We start from the raw sequence: 23,406 nt of genomic DNA, 5'->3' as shown, positions 1-23,406 counted from the left end.
TGAAGAACACGTTATTTTGAGTACAATGCTTAAGGTAAGGCACAACGTCTAATTTGGGCCGGTAGCGCTATCGGTGCCCCGGTAGGTACCAATGCCTCTTTCTATCGTACCCTGAACATTTGCATAATGCTTTCTTTTTTATTTGAATGTAAAATTATAACACTATCCAAATGTTAATTATTATCTTAATACAATCTATTACATCACCAAGGTATGATAGAAAGAGTCCTCGGTACCTAACCCGCGTAGTAAGCGGGTGGTCAGGGTGGACGGGTTCAGGGTTCCCCCGGGCCTAACCGGGTACCGATAGTGCTATATGACCAAATTAGAAGTGGTGCCTAACACAGAGCATACAGACACAGATACACCTCGACACCCACCGTTCCTTACCTGATAAAGAGTTAATGGCACGCACTGCCTGCATGTGCTGTAAACTGGACCAATAACGGACCAGGGTAGAGATGAAATTGTCATAGCAATCAGAATCAGAGTAAGAGTACGCGTAGCTCGAAAGTTTTCCCTCCTGTCCACATGATGTACCTGAATATCTTTCTTACCATGTAAATGTCCAGAAGTTCCAATGTTTACACCAACGAGATCGGGATTATGCAACTGCTGCTGGGGACATGGACGAAGAGATGGCTGGATATCACACGACATCGTGCCGACGGAAATATCATCTGTTATAGAGTCAAATGTGTGGGGAGACCTGTTCTTCTTCTCCAAGCATCCTGGCGCAACAATATTTACATCTACGCGATCATGGAATGACCGAGGAGTCTCCTGTAGTCTCGGTATACATACTGGATTGTCTGAAGAATCTACTTCATATGCGTTGTTGATACTGCTGGCAGCTTGATCTTGTCCAGATGGGGAGCAATCATCAGTAGTTTTCGTACTTGAGCTTATGTCTGCAGCTGAAGTCATTCTGCACAGATCTGCGAGACTAATTACCTGTCTCTTTCTAGAATTCGCCCTGGTGCGACGGATTATGTTTACTATTCGAGCATATAGAATGGAGATTATTAACATTGGAATCCAAAATACCAGAAACGGTGCGATAAGGAGAAAGGTAAAACTGTCAGTGACGTATTGAGGATAGCAACGCTCAGGAGCAATGGTACGACCTCCCGCTAAAATTGGCCACAGCATATGGCAAAAGAGCCATAGTATCAATGGTATGGTATATGTGACTGTTATTAGCAGCATTGCATGACCAAGGGTGCGTCTTCCTAGATGCCTGATAGGATGCTCCAACGCATCCCATCTGTCATAGGCTATAGTGGCAATCATTACAATGCTGATATGAATGAATGCCGCGTTTATAAATGCAAAGACATCACAAAACAACGGAGAGAAAGGCCAGTAGCCCAATGTCCAGTAAATAGAATATAACGGCATTGTGAAGGCCCCGGCTACCAAAGCTGAGAATGATAAAGCCACGATGTAAAAATTGGTATACGAGCGGAGTTCCTTCGTCGTGAAAAAGGCGTAGATCACCAATAGATTGCCTGAGATAGTGACAAAGTTCACAGCAGCTGAGACGATGGCGATGATGATTCCTGATCGATTGATTTTTAATGATGTAACAGATGTCTCTTGCTCTGCGTCAACTGGGTCTTGGGTTGTATTGAATGGGTCTTGAGTCGCATTGAATAAATCTTGACTATCATAAAGTGTGTCTTGAATAATGGAGAGAGTAGAAGTATCCATCGAGTATTGGTGCTCCTTTAGCTGGCTGTAGATGCAAGTACATTGATGATGATATGGTAATTCTTCTATATATAGAGGTGTTGGGGACACTGAAACACACAGGTGCTTTTCTCAAAGGAAACAGTCCAGGTTATCAGGGAACTTGACACGAAGACAAATTATGACAGGACAGACTTGTCAAATGTGTCAGTCTTTTAGTGTGTTTTTAATTATAAAGGAGTACATAGTGATATTAGATCGACTCGCTTAGATGAAATTTGACTTTCGTCCCGTTTTGATTTGCTATTAAACTAATCGTATTCTCAACATATTTAGCTGCCTTTTAAGTATTTTTGTTGTGATTTAGCATACTATAAACATTGAATGGAAGATGAAAAACATTACTACAATAGAATAGAAGTGCCAGAAAGGAGTGATCGAATATTAATATATATATGTTTACAAAAAACAACAACAAACAAACAAAAAACAAACAAACAAACGTGGGATTTGGAAAAAAAGAACTATGAACGTACATTGATCCTCACATCCCTCCACACACACCCCTACACGTAAGAACACGGGCAGCTATTGAAGATGGGATACTGAAAAAATCACTTGTTGATCCTGTCAGCTCTGAGCAATGGGGATTTACTTTTATAAAAATTGTTATCACTATCATGTCAACAGGGACAGGTTAAGAGGACTCTTACTTGTTACTAGTATAAAGCTATTATTACAGGAAACAGTCAGATTGGATGTACTTGTCACTCCTGAACAGTTTAAAGGAGTGTTTTGTGATCCTATCATCCTCTTTTTATGACATTTTTCAGCAGAGATCCACGATAAAAAGCTTATTCCCAACATTTCAGTTGATTCCGATTTTGCGTTTGTGAGTTAACGGGGGAAAATACGGAAAAAAATCCAGATGTAAACTGAGCTCAAAAAGAAACTTACAAACTTGTGAATCAGAAGATCATATCTTAAAATTCTGTCCATCAAAATGAACCAAAATTACACACAGGATTACTTCAATACTTTACTCTAAACACATGTCAGTAACCAAGCAGTTGTCCAACTGACACAACAGAAAACTGCACTGACACGGAACAGCTTCCTTGACCACTTTCACAGCCCAATATTTGGCACCCAGCACAAAAATTATGTAAGAATACATTAAGATCTTTGCACAGATGACAAAACGGTGCTGCTTTCTGCTTTTCACGCACTTTCTTTAAGAAACAGGTCTTGTTCCACACTATTCCACTTACTTTTGGGAATTATCATCTGTGCAAGGATCTTGTACTTATTCTCACAGATTTATTGTGCTGGATGCCAATTATTGGGCTGTGAATGTGGTCCAGGAAGCTGTTCCATTTCAGTGCATTTTGCTGTTGTGTCAGTTGGATAACTGCTTGGTTACTGACATGTGTTTAGAATAGAGTATTGAAGTAAACATGTGTGTAATTTTGGTTCATTTTGATGGACAGGATTGTATGATATGACCTTGTGAAAAATTATAAATTTGTTTTTGAGCTCAGTTTATCATTTTGAGCCGGTATTGTCGGTGGATATACACATGTACTTATAGCGGATTTTTAGAGAGATTCTACATGTCAAAGTATTCGAACGTCCACAAAAGGACTTTATCGGGACAGGGGGTGTATCACAGATACCATGTTTGCACTACGACAATTATATGAAAAGTGTATAGAGTTCAACCATGAACTGCACATGGTGTTCGTATACCAAGAAAAGGCTTTCGACCGGGTGGATAGAGAACAGTTGTGGGCTGTAATAGAGGGCTATGGTATAACAGGTCAACTGCTAGATATTGTCAGAGCTCAATGTAAAGACAGCAAATGCATGGTGAGAACCAGAAGTGGCCAGTCAAAGTGGTTTCCAATATTAACATCGGGGTACGCCAAGGCTGTGTGATGTCACCGCTGCTCTTCTTGATTCATATGGACAAGATCGCCATGGAAGCAAATCAAACTAGTGGAGAAATAAATGAGCTTCCCTTTGCAAATGACAGGACTTCAAGACCATACCAACAAATTAAATGCAGCATGTGAATATGGCATGAAAGTCAGCATAGCCAATATAGATACTATGGTGATTAGCCGATTACCCAAGGATATTGACATCACCATTAACAACAGTAAGCTAAAACAGACAAAGGAGTTTAAGTACTTGAGAAGTATCTTGTCTGAAGATGGAAGTATCAATAGGGGTAGGTTAAACAGCCTTTTAAAAAGGGTGATGTTTCAAATTTCTTAGGGAACCAGCTTATTTGATGCGGCATGATCTCCCGAGCAATTTGACACCTTTTTCATCCAAATCGGTCAAAAAATGAGAAGGTGTCGGCCAAAACAAGTATTTGGACAGGGAGGTCTGTTGGGGGGTCTTAAAATCAATATTTTCATCAATAATCATTATTTTATGCCTAATTCTGTTTAAGTTGGTGTTGGTTTGCAGGTAATTGATGTCTAGAATTCCATTTTTTAAAGTTGCATAAAAATTAGAGTTGTCGTTTTCTTAAAATGGCCGTTTTACGTCCAAATAAGGATGTGAGGGCGCTTTGCAAAAAACATGCACACGTTCTTTTCACATGAAATTTTAATGATGTCAGTATGAAGATAATCACATGTGGCACATTCTCAAGAAATTTGGACATTATATTTCTTTTCATTTGACCGTGGCACCAATTTTCGTATTCTCAGGAAGCCTTCCATTGAAACGTACACATTTTAAAGTGCGTTGACCCCTGTACAGTTGAATGGCAGCGTTCTATGAAATATTCAAATGGCTGCCAAAATCAAACCGTACGATGTAAATTGCTCAAATTTCTTGAGCAGGTACTACCTATGATTATCTTCATAGATACACCATTGAAATTTCCGTTTTAAAGATCGTTTGCAAGTTAAATGCGAAGCGCCCTCATATCCTTATTTGGACGTAAAATGGCCATTTTAAGAAAACGACAACTCCAATTTTTATGCAACTTTCAAAAATGGAATTCTAAACATCAATTACATACAAATCAATACCAACTTTCACAGAATCAAGCATATAATAATGATTGTTGATGAAAATATTGATTTTCAGACCCCCAACAGACCCCCCTGTCCAAATACTTGTTTTGGCCGGCACCTTCTCATTTTTTGGCCGATTTGGATAAAAAAAAAGTGTCAAAATGCTCAGGAGATCATACTGCATCAAATAAGCTGGTTCCCTAAGAAATTTGAAGCATCATCATTCTATAACCCACCACTAGTATCAATAGAGAAATAGAGGCACGATGTCAAAAGGCCAATAATATAATTTACTAACTAGGCCCACTCCTTAACACATCCTGCGACACCGATGGATACCAAAACAAAACCCATCAATGCCATATTTTCCCAACACTCTGCTACCAGTGCCAAAACTGGACTTTCAACCCAAAACCTCATCACCTGTGAAATGAGATGCCAAAGCCGAGCGGCTAGCAAGTCAAGGAGGGATAAAATCCAGAATGAGGATATGAGAAAGATAGTGGGAACCCGGGTGGGAACCACACTTATCACGGAATATGTTGCAAAATAACAAGTTAAATGGTTCGGTCACATTATGCTAATGCCCCCTAGCCAACCTGCAGCAAGAACTTATATTACATCAAAACAACAGGAACTAGGGCTAACGGAAGTCCAAGGAAGAGATGGGAGATGGAGTAAAGGAAGTGCTCCAAGACATGGGTTCACCATGAGTGATGCTACTACCCGACTAAAGGGTATTGATGAAGTAGCTATCTAATGCAGATATCAGTATTGATGAAGTAGCTGTATAATGCTGATATGTATTGATGAAGTAGCTATCTGCTGCTAATAAGTATTGATGAAGTAGCTATCTACTGCTGATAAGGGTATTGATGAAGTGGCTATCTGCTGCCTGATAAGGGTATTGATAAAGTAACTCTCTAACTGATGATAAGGATATTGATTAAGTAGCTATCTACTGATGATAAGTATTGATGAAGTAGCTATCTACTGCTGATAAGGGTATTGATGAAGTAGCTATCTGCTGCCTGATAAGGGTATTGATAAAGTAACTCTCTAACTGATGATAAGGGTATTGATGAAGTAGCTATCTAATGCAGATATCAGTATTGATGAAGTAGCTGTATAATGCTGATATGTATTGATGAAGTAGCTATCTGCTGCTAATAAGTATTGATGAAGTAGCTATCTACTGCTGATAAGGGTATTGATGAAGTAGCTATCTGCTGCCTGATAAGGGTATTGATAAAGTAACTCTCTAACTGATGATAAGGATATTGATTAAGTAGCTATCTACTGATGATAAGTGTATTGATGAAGTAGCTACCTGCTGCTGGTAAGGGTATTAATGAAGTAGCTAGCTATCTACTGCTGATAAAGGTATTGATGAAGTAGCTCTCTAACTGCTGATAAGGATATTTATGAAGTAGTTATCTACTGATGATAAGGGTATTGATAAAGTAGCCATCTACTGCTGATATGTGTTGATGAAGTAGTTATCTACTGCTGATAAGGGTATTGGTGAAGTAGCTATCTACTGCTGATATGTGTTGATGAAGTAGCTACCTGCTGCTGGTAAGGGTATTAGGGTATTAATGAAGTAGCTCTCTAACTGCTGATAAGAATATTGATGAAGTAGCTATCTACTGCTGATAAGGGTATTGATAAAGTAGCCATCTACTGCTGATATGTGTTGATGAAGTAGCTATCTACTGCTGATAAGGGTATTGGTGAAGTAGTTATCTACTGCTGATATGTGTTGATGAAGTAGCTATCTACTGCTGATTAGGGTATTAATGAAGTAGGTATCTACTTATCAGGCGAGACAAAAATTGCCCATCTTCAGAAAAAGGAGGTTTATAAAACTTGACACCAGTCGTTGTCATGTGGAACCCTCTACATGTTTGAACAAATGTACAGACTCCATCAAGTTTGTGTCACTCATGGAGGGCAAATCGACTGCCCAGTGCCTGAAGTGGGTAAGTGCAATAGCTGCCATTTGTAAATGAGTACAATATACTGTGTGTAAATTGCCAAATATTCACAGAGCAGCTATTGCACTTACCCACTTTTGGCCCTGCGCAGTTGAAATAGTGTACCTCTGGATAACTTCACTATGATAGTGAAATTTTTTTTTTTTTTTAGTAGAAAAAAAACCGATTTAAATCGGGGAATAATCAGTCCTGACTATGCCCCTGGCAAATCTACGTTGTGTGTGTGTTACACATCGAAGTCAAATTATTGTTCCATTTCGGGCTCTTGCTGCAAAAACACTAAAGGCATAATATTATGAGCAACAAACTAGCAGATTAACCAATAACCACAGAGTTACACACTGGTCATTTTTGAGTCTTTGGGTACAATTTCTTTGGTCCTCAACATTGTTTGTTGGTCCGTAAAATTACACACACTTGGGTCCATGCCCATTAGGCCAAAAAAAATTGTTTGCTTGCCCTGCACCAACCGACCCCAAATTGGCCAAAATCAGGGTCAGCCCTTTCAAATTTTTTTGTTTAGTTTATAATTTTAATTTTTTAAATTATTTTTTCTGTATCTAAATTTCATTTCAAAGCTAAATTTGGCCAACAACATTTTTCTTAAGAAAATCATTACTGTAATCTCATTATAACATTTATGGATCAATGTTTCCAATAAACTTGTCGACTTATGCCTGCAAGTATGGAGGCGTTCTAATTGAATCAATTTCTATGGTGTATCTTGCATACTGAAGGCCTGAAGTGAAGTATTGATGTATCTTTCCACATGACCAATGTTCATTGCCTACAGGTCTGTCTATTCAGTAGTGAGTCATTAATTTTTTTTTTCCCTGACCGACCGAGCCACCCCAAAAATCCCACTGGAGGGCAAGCAAACATTGTTTTCTTGGCCTTATAGTTAAAAGGAAGAAAAAATAGTAAGAAATAAAAAACAAGCAAAGCTCTTATGGATGAAATCAAAACTTGACTGGCGATTGATTGGCAGTACCATCCGGTTTCTATTATTCTAAACAAATAAAAAACGGCGTGATTGGGGCTCGAGCAAACTGGCATATGAAAATATTGAGAGAGACGCCCTGCTAGGGTGAAGCATATAGGCCACCTCCTTCTTCATTATCAAATAAAAAATTTAAAAAAACGAACGGAACCGGCGATCAAGTTTTGATTTCATCCCTTAGCCCTTATTTTCCTTCATATCACCAACTCATTCACAAATATAAATCCACACAAAAACTTTTATTTCTATAAAATCAGCTCCATAGTTTCATATTTATTAATATTCCAATTTTGCCTATACAAACAATATTTGTTGGTAGATTACACAATAATAACAACCTACCCAAAAATGTATACACTTCATAATTCTGTATAATATCTGCACAAGTCCCTACATTAAATATGGTTGCAATAATTGGTATTCAAGTATTTCATTTCATCAAATAATATTTACAAGTACTTTTTTTAAATTATATCTACAATCAACAAATAGTAATAATTCAATTTTTGGCTATTTTGACATAAGTATACAACCCATTGTGTAATAAGAGTCTTGTGCTAGTCTACTTCATATCTGTGGGAATGGCTGTATTGCCATAATTCAATTTCAGTAGTCTTTCCTTAAATCTTTTTATCTACTTACTATAATTAGATTGCGAAATTTGGTTATCCGCAACCTGTCTTGGAAATATTACCAAAGATATTGGGAATGCTTCAAAATTATGCGTGTCAAATTTGAAGGTGGTTTTTTTTATGATGGTTTCATGGATTTTCATGATAAGAAAACAAATATTATCTATTGGATAGTGTCATTTTCCTACATCTAATGAACATTGATCCTATCTTACCTGGAACCTTTTTTTTTAAGCCAATTTTTGTATTTTCTTGTTCAGGTCAATGCAATGACACATAATTAGAGACAAAAAATGTCAGTTATGAATAGGATAACCACAGACTACCACAGATGAACTACAACCAGTCCAAGTCCCTGTGCTTTGTATGCAGTGAAGTTTCGCAAATTCATGAGGGCCGATCATTTGGTAGTGCATGTCTAACATTCACGTATAAGTGATACTGATAGAGCATTGCGTGTCTTCGGATTTACGCAAAAGACCGTAAAAATATGCTGTATGATGAAGACGTTTCGTCTGTCACACTTCATGGAACGATCAGCCCTCATTATCAGGTGATGCTGAGACTTTGACTGTTTGTGGTTTGTCTGTAGTAGTCTGTGAGGTCAACTCACAATAGGCTTTTGCATTTGAAAACCTCACATCCTCAAGGAAGAATTTGGAATTCCTACCATGTTCTTGCCATTCAAGATCCAATACAATATACATCAACAAACTTATCTTCCACAGGGGGTGTGAATCTCAAATGGAATTTGTTGTCACCCTCTAAAGAAGGATGGTCCAAACAAAAGCCTCACCACCACTTTATCTCCACAGATTTTGGAATTATTGGAGAGCCCATATTTGTTTCATTGACCTTGTGCAATATTAGGGCTAACATATGCTTTCAGTTTTGTAAACCACTTATTTTTCACACAGGGGCTTTCCGGATTTTTGTTGTTGACACATTTCCGAAAGGGAATTTCCGGAAGACTTTCATCTCTACAAAATCCAACATGGCGTTACTCTCAACTTAAGACAAGATGCAGCAAAGTTCTCCTATCAAAAGTGATTGAAATAGCTGATTATAACTCCTTAGGGTAGTGAGTGCAATTCAAGGTCATTCAGCCAAAATGGAAATTGCATGTGGTGAAATAGGACCACCCTCCTTTAATTGTACATACCCACTTGTCAAAAAATTTCACCTTTATTTGGCTATTTTGTCATTTGCAATTATGCCTTTTCTATGATTAAATGAATGAAACTGCTGCATTCTATGATTACATAAATGAAACTGATGCAACTATCTCAAGTGGGTAAAGATCTTGGTAGATTTGAAACAGCACCAGTTGTTAAAATGATGAAGTCAGAAATGCGTATTACAACTTGTCAGAAATTGCAGGGTTAAAATTTGGCATGAATCCACAAACACCAAACAAGATTTGTGCGAATCAAGGGTTCTGATAATTTAAAAAAAATCTACACAGCAGATAAATGATGGGAATCATGAGATTCCATGTTTGTATTTTGTAATAAAATGTGTGTAATACAAAAAATACGTATTTTTGGTTCTAGTTTCCAAAAGGGTTGGAATACTGACATGAAATATCACAGGTGCGGAGTGAGGGTCAAAGGTCATCCAACCAAGGTGGAAATAGTACATGTATGTGATAAAATTGGACATCTTCATCAAAAATCCTCATTTTAATATTTATAATGACGTTTAATTTAGAAAACAGATTTGGCCCTACAACTTGATCACAATAAACTGGGCAAAGTCTTTTAATGAAAAACAAATATTGAAACTGCATGGAAAGGCTGAAACAGACATATTGTGATGTTTCAAGTGTTGGACTTAGTTTTCATTACTTTTTATTTAATAACTGAACTGAATGTGCTTACTCATCACTATTCCAAAAAATACAGCACTATTTATTTTTTGGAATTAAAAAAATATTATCTCCTTTTGCCAAATGAAACATAGCTAAATCCTAATCCTTTAGTTAGTCCTAACTGGCAATAAAAGTCATATTTTAATATTTGGACAATTTGACCAACAAACATTATTAGTCGTAAATACATACCCTTTTAAATTGTGGGATAGGCTACATACCCTTTTCAATTTCCATCAACCGAAATGAACCGTAAAGCTATTTGTTATGATATTTGTGCCGAAGAACATCTTGGATTTTGGAGTGTATCTGTTCTGTACTAGCATCCCCAAGGTGTCATTGTGAACAACTTTGTGTTTTTATTCAGCCAATATTATTTCCAAATTCTAAATACACAAAATAGATTAACTCTTGATAATTTTTGTGGATTAGTATTAAAAAATTGCAGTGTGGCGATATTATATGCTTGTGAGGGTTGTAAGCAGACTTTTTCTCTTTGTTCATTATAATATTTGCCAGTCCATATACACAGAAAAATCCAAGAATTCTAGTTAAAATAATACAAAATAGACCCATTTTATATTACAATAATTAAAATTTACATACATACACATGTAGTACTGTAACAAAAACATAATTCCAGATTAAAACATTTTCAAAGCAAGAGTGTTATGACCTTCTGCACTTGAAGAGTTTAGTTGCAAACCAAGTTAGCTAAGCACACAGCCCCACACCAAAAATGGCAAAACAAATTTAAGATAAAAAACATTAATTCAAAAATAAATAATAAGAACAAACTTTGCTTGTTACTGGATCCTGTGCATTGGAGTATTGCCTTTAAAAACACATTTTTCTTATGTTGGTATAAAATCGACATAATTCAGTTTGCAACTAAGCTCTTTATTTGATAAACTTGTGATTTAAAATATTTTAAAATGTAATTTGGTGACTCATCCATAAAAAAAAAACCATGGCAACAATACTGAAATAAAAGTCTGAATTAAAAATAAAATTACTCTAACATTAACCCTTGATCTGGTATTATGCATTTTTTTAGGAATTTAGTTGTACAATTGTCCTACTGACCCGCTAATAGGCTATTCCAATTGAAAACCACCCCCCCCCCCCACTTTGGAAGATTTAATTCCAACCAAATTAGACACTTAAAGTTACTATTCCACATCCAACCATTTTCATCAATAAAAAGTGGAAAAGATGTGGAAGATTTTGGAATTTCAAACAAAATTGTGTAATTTTAAGACAAATTGTGCAAAATTCAACAATTTTCAGCTGGATTATTACATAAAGCTAGCAAATACTTCCAGCTGGATTCATCATAAAATGCAACTGGAATAAGCAAGTTCGATAATTCAGAACAGAGTGCAAATCAGTGCATTGTGGGTAAAAGTCTGTAGGGATATCACAGCCAGGCCTCACACAGTAATTCAATGGTGACAAACAAAAAAACATTTTTAAAATTTTTTTTGCCAGTTGTTGGGTCTGATTGTCCCCATAGAACTTTTATATAACAAACAAAGATAGTTAGAACCTACCTTGGAAGTACCAAAGTTGTAAATGACAAATGAAATCACAGGCATTTCTGATCAGTCAAAGTCCATTCCCACAGCCGTCTATGGGAGGATTGTGTTATTATATCCCCAAGACTGTCCAAGAATATTACCCACAATGCACTCTGCTCTGAATTATCGAATTAGCTTATTGAGTTGGCACTGAAATCTTCCACAAGGGGTGTGTGGATTTTAAATGGAATTGCCCAATAGAATTGCTGGGATAGGTGCATAAAAAATGCACAAAAATTGTGCACTCATTTTAGCCTAAAACAGGTCAAAGTCAATTCTAAATTTGGTCAAGTTTTCAAGTTTTTTGACCCACAGGGGCAACTTGAGTGACAATCCAATATGGCATATATTTTTGGGCTATTCCAGGTATAATCCATACACCCCCGATTAAAGACATGACCCCAATCTCCCACACAGGGGGTGTAGATTTAAAATGGAGTCTCCCATTCAGGTAACCCCATTTGAAAATGTATGGAAGAATAAGGTCATATCTTCCATAGGGGGTGTATGGATTTCAACTGGAATAGCACATTGCATTACACACAGGCTACACAGAGTCCGGGTTCTGTAAACTCAGGAAAGAAGCGAAAAATGATTGTCAAAGGCTTGTCAACCATAACTATCATTTCATGTTAGAATTTGAATGAAATAACAAAGATCTTTTGTTCCTGTGTGTGGCTTAATCAATCTTGAACAAAACAATTTCCAGCATAATGTGATAAAATCTGTTAAAACATTGCATACTTTTGTACTTACCCAGGGCACTAATTCTAGATGTAAAATGTAAGGGAAACCCTTTAATAAGTTTACAGTTAAGTGACAGACCATTTTGGAAAATTCCTCCTCAAGCCTTTGTGATTGAATCCCTGATAACATATCACTGATGTCCACACAGACTATATATCAACAGGGAACAACCCTGTGCTTTGTATGCTGTGAATTCTCGCATATTCGTGAGGGCTGAGCATTCCATTGTGCATGTCTAACAATCACACCAGCGTTGCGTGCCTTTGCGTATATGTGATATGTGATAAAGAGTTGCATGTCTTCGTGACTCAAAAATATGCAGTATGTCCGAAGCTGTTTCGTCTGTTGCACTTCATGGAACGCTCGGCTCTCATTATCGGGTAATGCTGAGACTTTTGACTGTTTGTGAATCATCTGTAATAGTCTGTGTATGTGCATATCTTCACCAAGCACATCAAATTTCACAGTGAAGATATGCGCATAATGTGCGGACTGGAGATGTACGCATCAATGATACATCATCAGGGATTCAATCGCAAAGGTCTCGGGATTTACCGTAAAGGTGATTTATTGTCTGTTATTGATATGGCCACTGATAACTTGACCATTTTTGGAGAATGGTAATGTCATCTTGAAGTATATATGTGACATGATCAAGGGGAATGAGTCACATGCCGACCCTGGTCGAAAATTAGTTTTACCTGTATTTCTAAAGAGGACATTTAGAGCTTTCAGAAACTGAAAACCCCAAGTTGATACGACTTTTCTTTGGAAAGTTATGTCACTTTATCAATCGCTGAAAACAATAGAAAACAAAAGAATTTTAACACTTTCTTTGGCAATATCTCAAAATTAATGTTAACGACATCCGACTCATTCCTCTTGATCGTGTCACATATATAATGTCCTATGGTTGGAGTCCATCCCTCAAGAAATTCACAACGTTCTGGGGCTTTGCATCGGTTGGTAACAGCATTGGGCTATTCCATTTAAAATCCACACTACCCCTGTGGAAGATTTTGGAAATATCTTCCATAGATGGTGTATGTTTTTCAAATGTAATTAGTCAGGGTTAATCATTTTGAAACCCATACTCCCCCTGGGGTATGGCTTTACCTATATCTTATACAACTGGAGTGAGTATTTCAAATGGAAGTTACCCAATTGTCTATTGTATTCAAAACTCATACTCCCTCTGTGAAAGACTTTGGCTAAATCTTCCACAGGGGGAGTGTGGATTTATAATGGAATTGCCCATTTCTGTCATTAGGTCATTACTGTATAGCAGGACATTTTTTGTGAGATTTTATTTCTGCGATTTTTTGGTATAATAAATATTTTGCAGCCTTTTTTTATATTCTACATATAAATTTTATATTCTAAATATATTTTTATATTCTATTACCCCAAACTGAGCCATGTTTTTGAAAAAGGTTTTTGTTTGTTGCTGCTGCTATATCATTGTTAATTTCAGAACTACAAATTTAAAAGCCAGCCAAAATATTTTTACTCCTAAGTGTAAATAAAAAGTGTAGGTCTTTGAAGCCATGAATAAAACTAACCCCAAAACTGCTCAAAATGGCAAAATCCACACAAAAAAAAACAAAATCCCACTACACAGTATCTGATTTCTTGAGAACATCTGTCGGCATCTATATATATCGCATCCAAGTGCACAGGAACAGGTAGCCAACGTTGTTGTCATATTGGCAGTTTATCTCCCCGAGGTGTTGGATCTGATGGCTTGAGCAAGTCTTTCTGGACGCACAAACACTCCTCTCTTGGGTCTGCAAGTGAAGTATCGTACACCTTGCACACACCCATTATGTTTGCCTGAAGTAAAATATAACAAATGGAATCAAACATTAAGAAATTAAAGTGTGAATATATGATTTGTCAGAGGTTAGGAAAACCTGAAAATAATGGACAAGGCAATTTTAATCATTATTATGTTTTGATGGATCCAAGTTGTGATAATATTGGATCCAAAACATAATAATGATAAAATTGGATGCTTTACGCCCAATATTTATTGGTCTTGCTATGAGTTGTGAAATATTGGACGAGACGTAGTCGAGTCCAATATTTTAAAACTCATAGCTCGACCAATAAATGGGCTCAACCGATCCAATTTTATATCAAACATGCCTAGGATGTGTTTTGGTACTACCGTAAAAACTTTATAGTTAGCATATCGAGCGCCTTTAAAACATGCAAACATGAAGAGCCCCATCCAAAAAAGTGTAAAGGGTCTTGAGCAAATAATCGATACACATAGTTATACAAACAAGTAAACCTGCAAATGTGTATTTCAACCCCATTAGCTCATGTTGGTAAAGCGCCTGACTAGTAAAATTTTCAAAAGTGCTTGATAGTAAGGACATATGTTGACTATCCTAATGGTGCATATATGGGCTCCCCTGACATAACTGGGATTTTAGGCACATGTTAAAACTGCAATACCATAAAAATCTACCAGCATATAAGGGCATGGATCCTTAATTCTTGTTGGGATTTTCAGAAGAGGGAGCTCTCTATTTTTACGTGAAATTTACCCCAAGGCAAAGGAGCCCATATGGTATATATATTACTGACAAGTGCACTAGGTTATTCACAAAATATTTAACGTTATGAAAATATCACTTATATCCTTAATATATATCCTTAATTCTTGTTGGGATTTTCAGAAGAGGGAGCTCTCTATTTTTACGTGAAATTTACCCCAAGGCAAAGGAGCCCATATGGTATATATATTACTGACAAGTGCACTAGGTTATTCACAAAATATTTAACGTTATGAAAATATCACTTATCTTTAACAACAAAAGTCTTAAGCTTACCAACATTAGCTTCCAGTGCTACACCGACCCACACACCAGGCCTGAATGCTGTATTACCAATGAACTTGACAACACCACGCCTCTTGTTGCCAACAATGACAGATGCTCCCACTTCCAGCCAGTCTGGTAGTATCTTCTCAATTTGTCTGCTGCCATCACAAGAACTCATGCTCATATCATCTTCTGTGTCACTCATCTGAAAACTTTCACTGTCTGTCAAAGACAGCATAGACACGGAATAGTCCCGATCCTCTGGGCCGAGTCGGTTTTGAAAGACGGTATTGTTTGATGTCGGGCTACAGTTTGATTCCAGCGGGGTTCCATTATCATTTGATATGATCATTTGTGAGGAGGATTGATTGTCCTGCCCATTTGGTGCGCATGTTGTGTCCTCAGCGATCAGTAAATTGGCCAGTTTGGGAGTGATAGCCACATCAATTTTGATGGGGTCAGATGCAAGATGGACACTATGTCCATTCTTAACAAATGTTGGGTCATTGGAAGTGACAGAATTGGAGAGTTCAGGGGTGAAGAAAGTATCATCGTCACTTCTAATGAGCTCTGATGGAGGAGATATGTCCTGTCCATTACTTGCACACATAGGTTCATCTCCAGAAAGAGAATTAGAGCTCTGGCGATCCATTTTGGTAGCCTCCGTTAATTTGATGGGCTCTGCTGGAGGAGAGACATCTTTACCATTCTCTGTACATGTGTCTGTGTCAAATTGAGGGTCAATACCATTAGCCTCATCAATTTTGTTTGGCTGTGATACAAGAAAGACATCTTCTCCATCCTCTACACATGCAATACTGTCCGTGATGACTTCATCGGAGACTTTCGGAGCCACCGTGTTTACCCCATCGATTTTCACTGGCTTGGATACAGAATTATAAGTATCAGTGGGACTTTGCATCTGAGTAGCTTCATCACTGCTACCAATAATTTCTGGTTCTGATGTTGCATCATGATGTACATTACCATTTGGATGTGTTGCAGAGGTAGGTGCCAGTGTGGTGTTCTCATCTCTTATTGCACTAGAAATGCCCACAGAATTTTGGCACCTTATGTCTTGGTCACCATTTGCATTATCATGAGGGAGTGCGCCATTCTCCAATTTGTCCGCATTTTGTTCAGAAACGTCAGAAGGTTTACTTAAATCATCACCATTGCTGTCTGCAAAGTTTACAATATCATCATCTGACTTGTCAATTTCAGAAAGCGCCACCTGCTGTTCATTCGCAGGCATTTCATCAGCTGCGAGTCCATTGTCATCTTTTTCAATGTCTTTTTCATCATTAGGTTTGTCTACTTCAGCAGATTTAGCATGTCCATCTGCTGTGCTTTGGCTGTTATCACCAGATCCATCAGGACCTTCAAATGTCATTAAATCTTTGGAATTACTATCATTATTTGGCTTCAGTCCATCACCGCCACCACGGCCAGCCGTGTGGGGTTCTGAAGTCACCATCTTCTTTGGGGTTGAGGTTCTACAAACTACGTCGTCATCACCATCGTCCTGCGAGGTGAAAGAAGCATCACCAGCTTTACCAGTAAGAGGGCAAAGATCAATTGCGGAATCCTCCAAAGACATGTCAAATAGGTCATCTGCTGCAGAACCTGGGGCCTTGTTGCCACGGTGATTGGTTGGCTCCATGGGAGGTATACTTATTGCACCTGAGAGTTTGGCATTCTGAAACAGAAATCGCCAACAACAATAATATGTCAATATCAATCTTACACAGCAGCATATCGTCGTTGGGCAGGAAAAACCTATGTGTCATTGGACCCTGAACATGTTTAAAGCAAAACTGCCTTTGTAACTAATTGTTGGCAGTTTTGTTTTAAACATGTTCAGGGGCCACAAGCACATAGGAGGTTTTTTCCTGCCAAACAACGATATATAAACTGATCCCTGCCATTAAAAACACCCAATTACACCATCAGTTTAGGATCAAACATGTCAAATGTAGCATAAATCATCAAAAATAGGTAAAATTTTTACAACAAGATTTTCAGGAAAAGAGGAGTTGATATCTCATCTGCTTTTCCTAATAGTACATTCATAATAGTTTTACGGAAACAATCATACAAATTCAGACCATACCTGTTTAATTACAGATTATCATCTATAGACAATTGTCAAAATTGACCACTTTGTTGTCGTTGGCGGCGTTTGGTTCTGCTAACTCCAATTTAGTGGAGCAGAAAACTGAAAGTGAGGCCAAATGATTTAATACTCCCAATTATGCAAAGTTAATTTGCTATAAGTAACTATAAGCAGGGTTGTAGCTACCCTGGGCGGTGGCAGGCGGACCCGCCCGGCACTCTTAATTTCCACCCGGCACTCAAGTTACTTTTGAGCCCAAATACCAGGTATTCCAGTCTCAAATGTTTCAAAATCAATGCGCAATCAGTATAAAAATTAGCAATTCTTATCAAATTTTTTTACCATTTCATATAAATTTCACACGGCACTAAAATTTGCCTAGCTATAACCCTGACTATAAGGACTATCTAGCTGAGACTTGGTACATATGTAATACGAGTACAATAAAAGTATATTGTGTTTAGCATTTTGTTCATTTTAATCTGCATAATTAATTAATTAGGGGCTATTAGAGTTCATTTTATTTTTTAAGAAATTAACCCTAATTAACTTTGCATAATTGGGAGGGAGTATGTTATAAAATTATTTGGCCTCACTTTCAGTTTTTTGCTCCGCTAAATTGGAGTTAGCAGAGCCAAACGCCGCAAAAGTGGTCTATTACAAAAATTGTCTATAGATGTATTAGGCCATCTTAAGTTATTAGTTCATCTCAAAGCCCTTCCCAAGTTAAAAACCTAATGCGGAATGCATTTTTTAAGGATTTCTTGTTTAACTTAAATTTTTTTTATCTGTGGGACAAGCTTTTTGACAAGAATAGAGTAGACCACCTTTCATCTCCCAAGGAGGTTTCAACTATGGTCAAAATAAAGGATTTTATTGAGATTTACGATTTAGGCTATTTTAACATCGGATGTCAGACGTGAGATTTTTGTGTGACAGATTTGGAAAAAAAAAGAAAGTAAAACAGCAGAAAAAAACCCTGAAATTTACTCAATCCAACGGGTTTAACATGCAAAAAGTGGGTGATTTTACTGATGCGTGTGGGGGCTTTGAGACAAATTATTATATTAAGATGGTCTTAACAGTGACCAAACAAAATAATAATTTTCCTGAGTTGCCAATTACAAGATTCTGACTGAAATCTTAAGGCTAAAACATTTCGTCAAGTATTTCTGGTTTCTGTTTTTTCTTTCACCATAAAACCACTTTCATGAATAGTTAGAATCTTGCCATTTTCAACTGGAACACTTTTTTTTACAAAGCAAAAATAACCCTCTCCACCATCACTTGTGCTCATTGTGTATATATTCCTTAGTGAAATTAAGACCTATGCCACAATTCATTTGATTAAATCGATATAGTAGATAGGGTAAGTGAGAAGTATAATATGACAAAGTTAAATGAATTTCCAAATGAAGCCTGTTTGCAGATTGTTATGCCAAGCATTGGGCTATTCCATTTAAAATCCACACTACCCCTGTGGAAGATTTTGGAAATATATTCCACAGGGGGAGTATGAATTTCAAATGGAATTAACACATATGAAACTCAGCCTCCCTCTGTGGAAGATTCATGTTGAATCTTTCTCAGAAGGTGTATGAAAGCCAAATGGAGGTGCTTAATGTGTACATTCCATTTGAAATTCATACTCCCCCTGTGGAAGATATTCCAAATCTTCCACAGGGGTAGTGTGGATTTTAAATGGAACAGCCCATTTTGGCTCATAGTATGATCTGTTATTTCATCAAGATCATTTGGCATCATTACGCGAGCATATTATGAGTATGTAACTTAGATAACTCCGACAACCAAAATCAAGTTCTGCAAGTGAAAATGAAATGATGACAGTTGACCTGTGCAAAAGTGATCAGTATAATATGTGATAATCATACATAACTGTGCAATACGGACGGTATCAGTAAAATTAGAAAATAAGTCATTATTTTAAACCCAAGGAGACTCCTAGAAGAGTTAAGTATTGCATAGTAATAATAATTTACAAGTATCAAAAGGAGTGAAAAATACAGAAAAGTTTTGATAAACATCATAATGTTAGCTACCATGGTATTTTTAAGTCTATTTCTTTCTTCTTCGGGAACCCAGAATTTTGGCGGGATGAGAAATATACAAATATGAAACATGTGAATGAAAATTTCAATACATATACAGGCTGAGTCAAAAAGAAGTAAACTCATGTTTGAGGGGCTGTAACTCGAGATCTGTAAGGAATCTGCTAAAAATGAAAATATCACTGGAAAGAGCAAATTATACACGTCTAAATTAAAAAAAGAATTGTTGCAATTGCTCACAGAAAACTAAAGTTATACTCATTTGAATACAACCACCCATTTTTGTAGCTGCACACGGATGATTGATTTTCATCCATTTCAATTTCGACGAATCAGCAAAGTTCTAAAAGGATTTATTGTTGAAAAGACAACTTTTGCTTTTAAATAATATTCAACAAAGTTCATGACGGTACTATAGTTTGTAGAGATACCAATTCAAGTCTTTACGAACGATCCGGCAGAAGCTTGATTGGGGAATGTTGGGTAAAGGATTGAGCTGATCTTTGGTCTTGCTGTAACGCATGTCTAACTCTAGCAATGTTCATTTGTGATCTAGCAGTTCGTGGTCTGCCTGAAGCCTCCGGTTGTCTGTTCCTTAGTGTCCCATGCACATTGAGCTTGTTCACATTCTTATATACTGCTCCCTTACATGAAACCCGGTTAGCTGTAGGAAAGTGGACACGAAAAAGATGCTGAAGCTCAGTGGGACTCTTAGTTTCATGGTACTTCGTCGACAGAAAGTGTGGTAAATTGTGGTGCCATGTTGTCATTTGGCCCGTTTTATTATAATGTAGTGCAATGAGGTAAAATTCATAATGAAAAGAGCCCTTTGGCATGTAGGAATTATTGATCGAAACCACACCTGGAACAGAACTTTATTTGCATTTGAATATCGCGCCTTACCAATCAATATAATAGGTAGGCCCCTACTTGGGAAGTGAAACCGTGTGCAGCTACAAAAATGGGTGGTTGTATTCAAATGAGTATAACTTGAGTTTGCTGTGAGCAATTGCAACAATTTTTGTTTAAATTTAGACGTGTAGAATTTGCTCTTTCCGGTGGTATTTTCATTTTTAGCAGATTCGTTACAGATCTCGAGTTACAGCCCCTCAAACATGAGTTTACTTCTTTTTGACTCAGCCTGTATTACAGAGATACCTGCAGACACCAAAGCATGCATACATCAGGTAAACATGTGTTAATAAAGCCAACATAATAACATGCCATTGTGTTCACATATACTGCCCTCTACTGATATTCAACATCCAGGTAGAAACAAGTGACTAGTCAAGGCAAGCATCTGATCTTGGATACTTGGTTCAAGTTCTTTGGAAATGTTAACCCCATGGATACTACTGCCTTTCTTGCATTGTCCCTTGAGCAAGCTGGCTTAATTCCCAATTGCTTTACTCCACCCAGGTGTAAAATGGGGAGCCGTTATGGATCACAATCAAAGTTTGTTGTACCTGCGCATCAGTTGCGGACTTGTGGAAGCGGAAACGAATCTGACATATCCTAATGGCAATGGAATAATTGCTGAAGAATGCTGATACTAAAAAGTACTGACATTGATTGATTGATTGATTGATTGATTGATTTGTGAAAATTTCTTTTAAAAATCAATTGCAAGCATCTAATCTTGGATACTTGGTTATTTGGAAATGTTAACCCTGCACTACTGCCTTTCTACTGTCCCTGATTGGTTAATTACATGCTATAATCATCTGAGTAACCAAACCAATCAAAATACAGCTTTTAGACCTCTTAGCAATTTTAAGCTTAATCTCATTCAGCGCTACTGACTTTTCTTGCCATATCCCTGATTGGCTCAATTCATGATATAGCCCTCTTTGTAACCAATCAAAATAGTTCTTAGATGTCAATAATTTGGCTGGTAGTGCCCATGGAGCTAAGCATCTGTTCTTTTCTTTCCCTTATTTTTAACACATATGAGAGTGTGACTTTAAAAACTTTTTTAAGATGTCATAATCATTGCATTGTCTATCATAGATACTCTCAATGTTAAAGTTTGTGCTCTGCACCTGACAGTACTGTGGTTAAAAACTGGACTGGTTAGACAACATTTCTTTTCATCTTCTTTCTTTCTTCCTCATTTCCTTTCACTAAATTCTTCCTTCCTTCTTTCCCTTCACCAAATAACATAGGGACTGTTAGGGTTATAATTGAAGACAACGATAAAAAGACTAGTTTGCGTCTGACGTCACTGTCAATCAAATTCTCTACGAACCTTGATTGGTTAGTTAGCGCGTATAAAAAGGAAGGTCGATTTATCTGGTGCTGATCAGAGAAAAGGAATAGCAGTGAATGGCGAAAAATGACGTACTTTTACAAGGCAAACAGCAACTTTGCTAGGCATTGTTGACATGGTGCCTTTGCAAAAGAAAGTTTCCTAGTATAAAGACCTAACTTTTGAGATGGTTTGTATGTTTGAAGGTGCAAAATTAACAATAAGGCGCCCGGTTTTACCGCCGTGTTCAGCAACTCATGTCATCACGATACTTGTAAACAAACCGTGCTCGACTTTGATTGACAGATGACGTCAGACGCAAACTAGTCTTTTTATCTTCGTCTTTCATTATAAGATACATTCCAAGCCTTTATGAAACTGGGCTCAGGTCACTAGTACACCTGTCACTTGGCAGCAGATTAACAACAGAGGGCAGTATATACAAATCCACACCTAGGACACATACCTAGCAAGGAGAGATTTTCCCTCCTTACTGCTTGCTACCAGTCGGACAAACAACGACGGGCCGGCTGAGAGTTGCAACAGTTTAGAGAGAGTAGGGTTAGAGGTCAAAAGCAACAAAAATACATTAGCAGTGGATCGAGGGGAGAGTCGGTCTATTGCAAATCTGCAAAATCAGCCTACATGTATGTCAGCCAAATTATTTCTACCTCTCACACCCCAGGTAATTTGACTTGTCCCTGTACATGCTTAGATATACATACAGCTGTGACCCCCTCCCCCACACACACTCACTATCTAGTATGCATACAACTAGTCTTTGTTTTGCAAATGACAAAGCAAATAGAAAGCATTTTGTAATTGGTTAGCATACAATTGGCAGCGCATTCAAAATTACATCGTAAGAAAAATAAACAAATTTTCTAAAAATGTTTTTTATATTATTTCCCAAATTTAAAATTACATTCATTACGATAAAAAGAACTGGATAAGAGCATGCATGGATGGGCACTAAGAAAAATTTATTTTGTTTACATTTCATTTCAAACATACGTGCACAGTGCACTATTCTATTCCATAACAGTTTTACCAGAACAAAAGCATTTTTCTACACCTAATACAATTTTGTCCCAACTTTTAAGATTTCCTTAGTTGTATAAAACTGAGAATAGAACAATACTCTCCGAAGGGCATGGCTAGCATCTTACTATTTTGAGCTTTCAGCAAACTGATAAATAAATGGTTACTATAAACTGGCCTTTCCTATATAACATGTGCTGTGTGTTGGTGATTCGCCAAGCACATGTAGTGACCATGTCAAAAATAAATGGGGTTCTCAACTATTTTTTGGTAGAGAAGTGCATGAGATTACAAAAATGCGAGCTGCGGACTGACAACATAATTTTTGGTAAATATTTCCAAAAAAATTCTGAAATCAGTGCTTGGAGCTCAAATTTGAGGCTAATTTTATTGTATTTGGGGGCAAATTTGGCCGAAAGACTCTGGAAACTTGGGGGTCTCCGGAAAGGAGAAAAAATTTATGGGGGGTGGCTCCAGAATATGAAAAAGAGCTTGCAAAAGTGGGTCTTGAGGGCAGCATTTACCCGTAGTGCAAGGTATATGGAGTA

At 37.3% G+C, this 23,406-nt stretch overlaps 3 protein-coding genes across 3 annotated transcripts in view; all 3 read right to left on the bottom strand.

Moving 5' to 3' along the window:
* Positions 1-312: 312 nt before the first annotated feature.
* Positions 313-1,713, bottom strand: LOC140149606 (muscarinic acetylcholine receptor M5-like). Its single transcript, XM_072171686.1, has one exon. The coding sequence runs from the start codon at positions 1,711-1,713 to the stop codon at positions 313-315; it is 1,401 nt and encodes a 466-aa protein (XP_072027787.1).
* Positions 1,714-13,458: 11,745 nt separating this feature from the next.
* LOC140149605 (uncharacterized) lies at positions 13,459-21,955 on the bottom strand. Its single transcript, XM_072171685.1, has 3 exons — positions 21,914-21,955; positions 15,394-17,083; positions 13,459-14,386 (listed from the first exon to the last, which is right to left on the bottom strand). Exons 1-3 carry the CDS (start codon positions 21,953-21,955, stop codon positions 14,268-14,270), a joined length of 1,851 nt encoding a protein of 616 aa, XP_072027786.1. The 3' UTR covers positions 13,459-14,267.
* LOC140150454 (kinesin-like protein KIF13A) overlaps positions 17,005-23,406 on the bottom strand; it is a 256,905-nt gene continuing 250,503 nt past the window's right edge. The window contains exons 35-36 of the mRNA XM_072172473.1: positions 22,284-22,347; positions 17,005-17,083 (exon numbers count right to left, since the gene is read on the bottom strand). Of these exons, the coding sequence (XP_072028574.1) occupies positions 22,318-22,347 (30 nt within the window). The 3' untranslated portion in view covers positions 17,005-17,083; positions 22,284-22,317. The remainder of the gene's footprint in view (positions 17,084-22,283; positions 22,348-23,406) is intronic.

Source organism: Amphiura filiformis, chromosome 4 (genome assembly GCF_039555335.1).
Source record: "Amphiura filiformis chromosome 4, Afil_fr2py, whole genome shotgun sequence".
Lineage (NCBI taxonomy): Eukaryota > Metazoa > Echinodermata > Ophiuroidea > Amphilepidida > Amphiuridae > Amphiura > Amphiura filiformis.
Note: the sequence above shows the minus strand (reverse complement) of the source record. Positions and strands in the feature narration are given on the sequence as shown.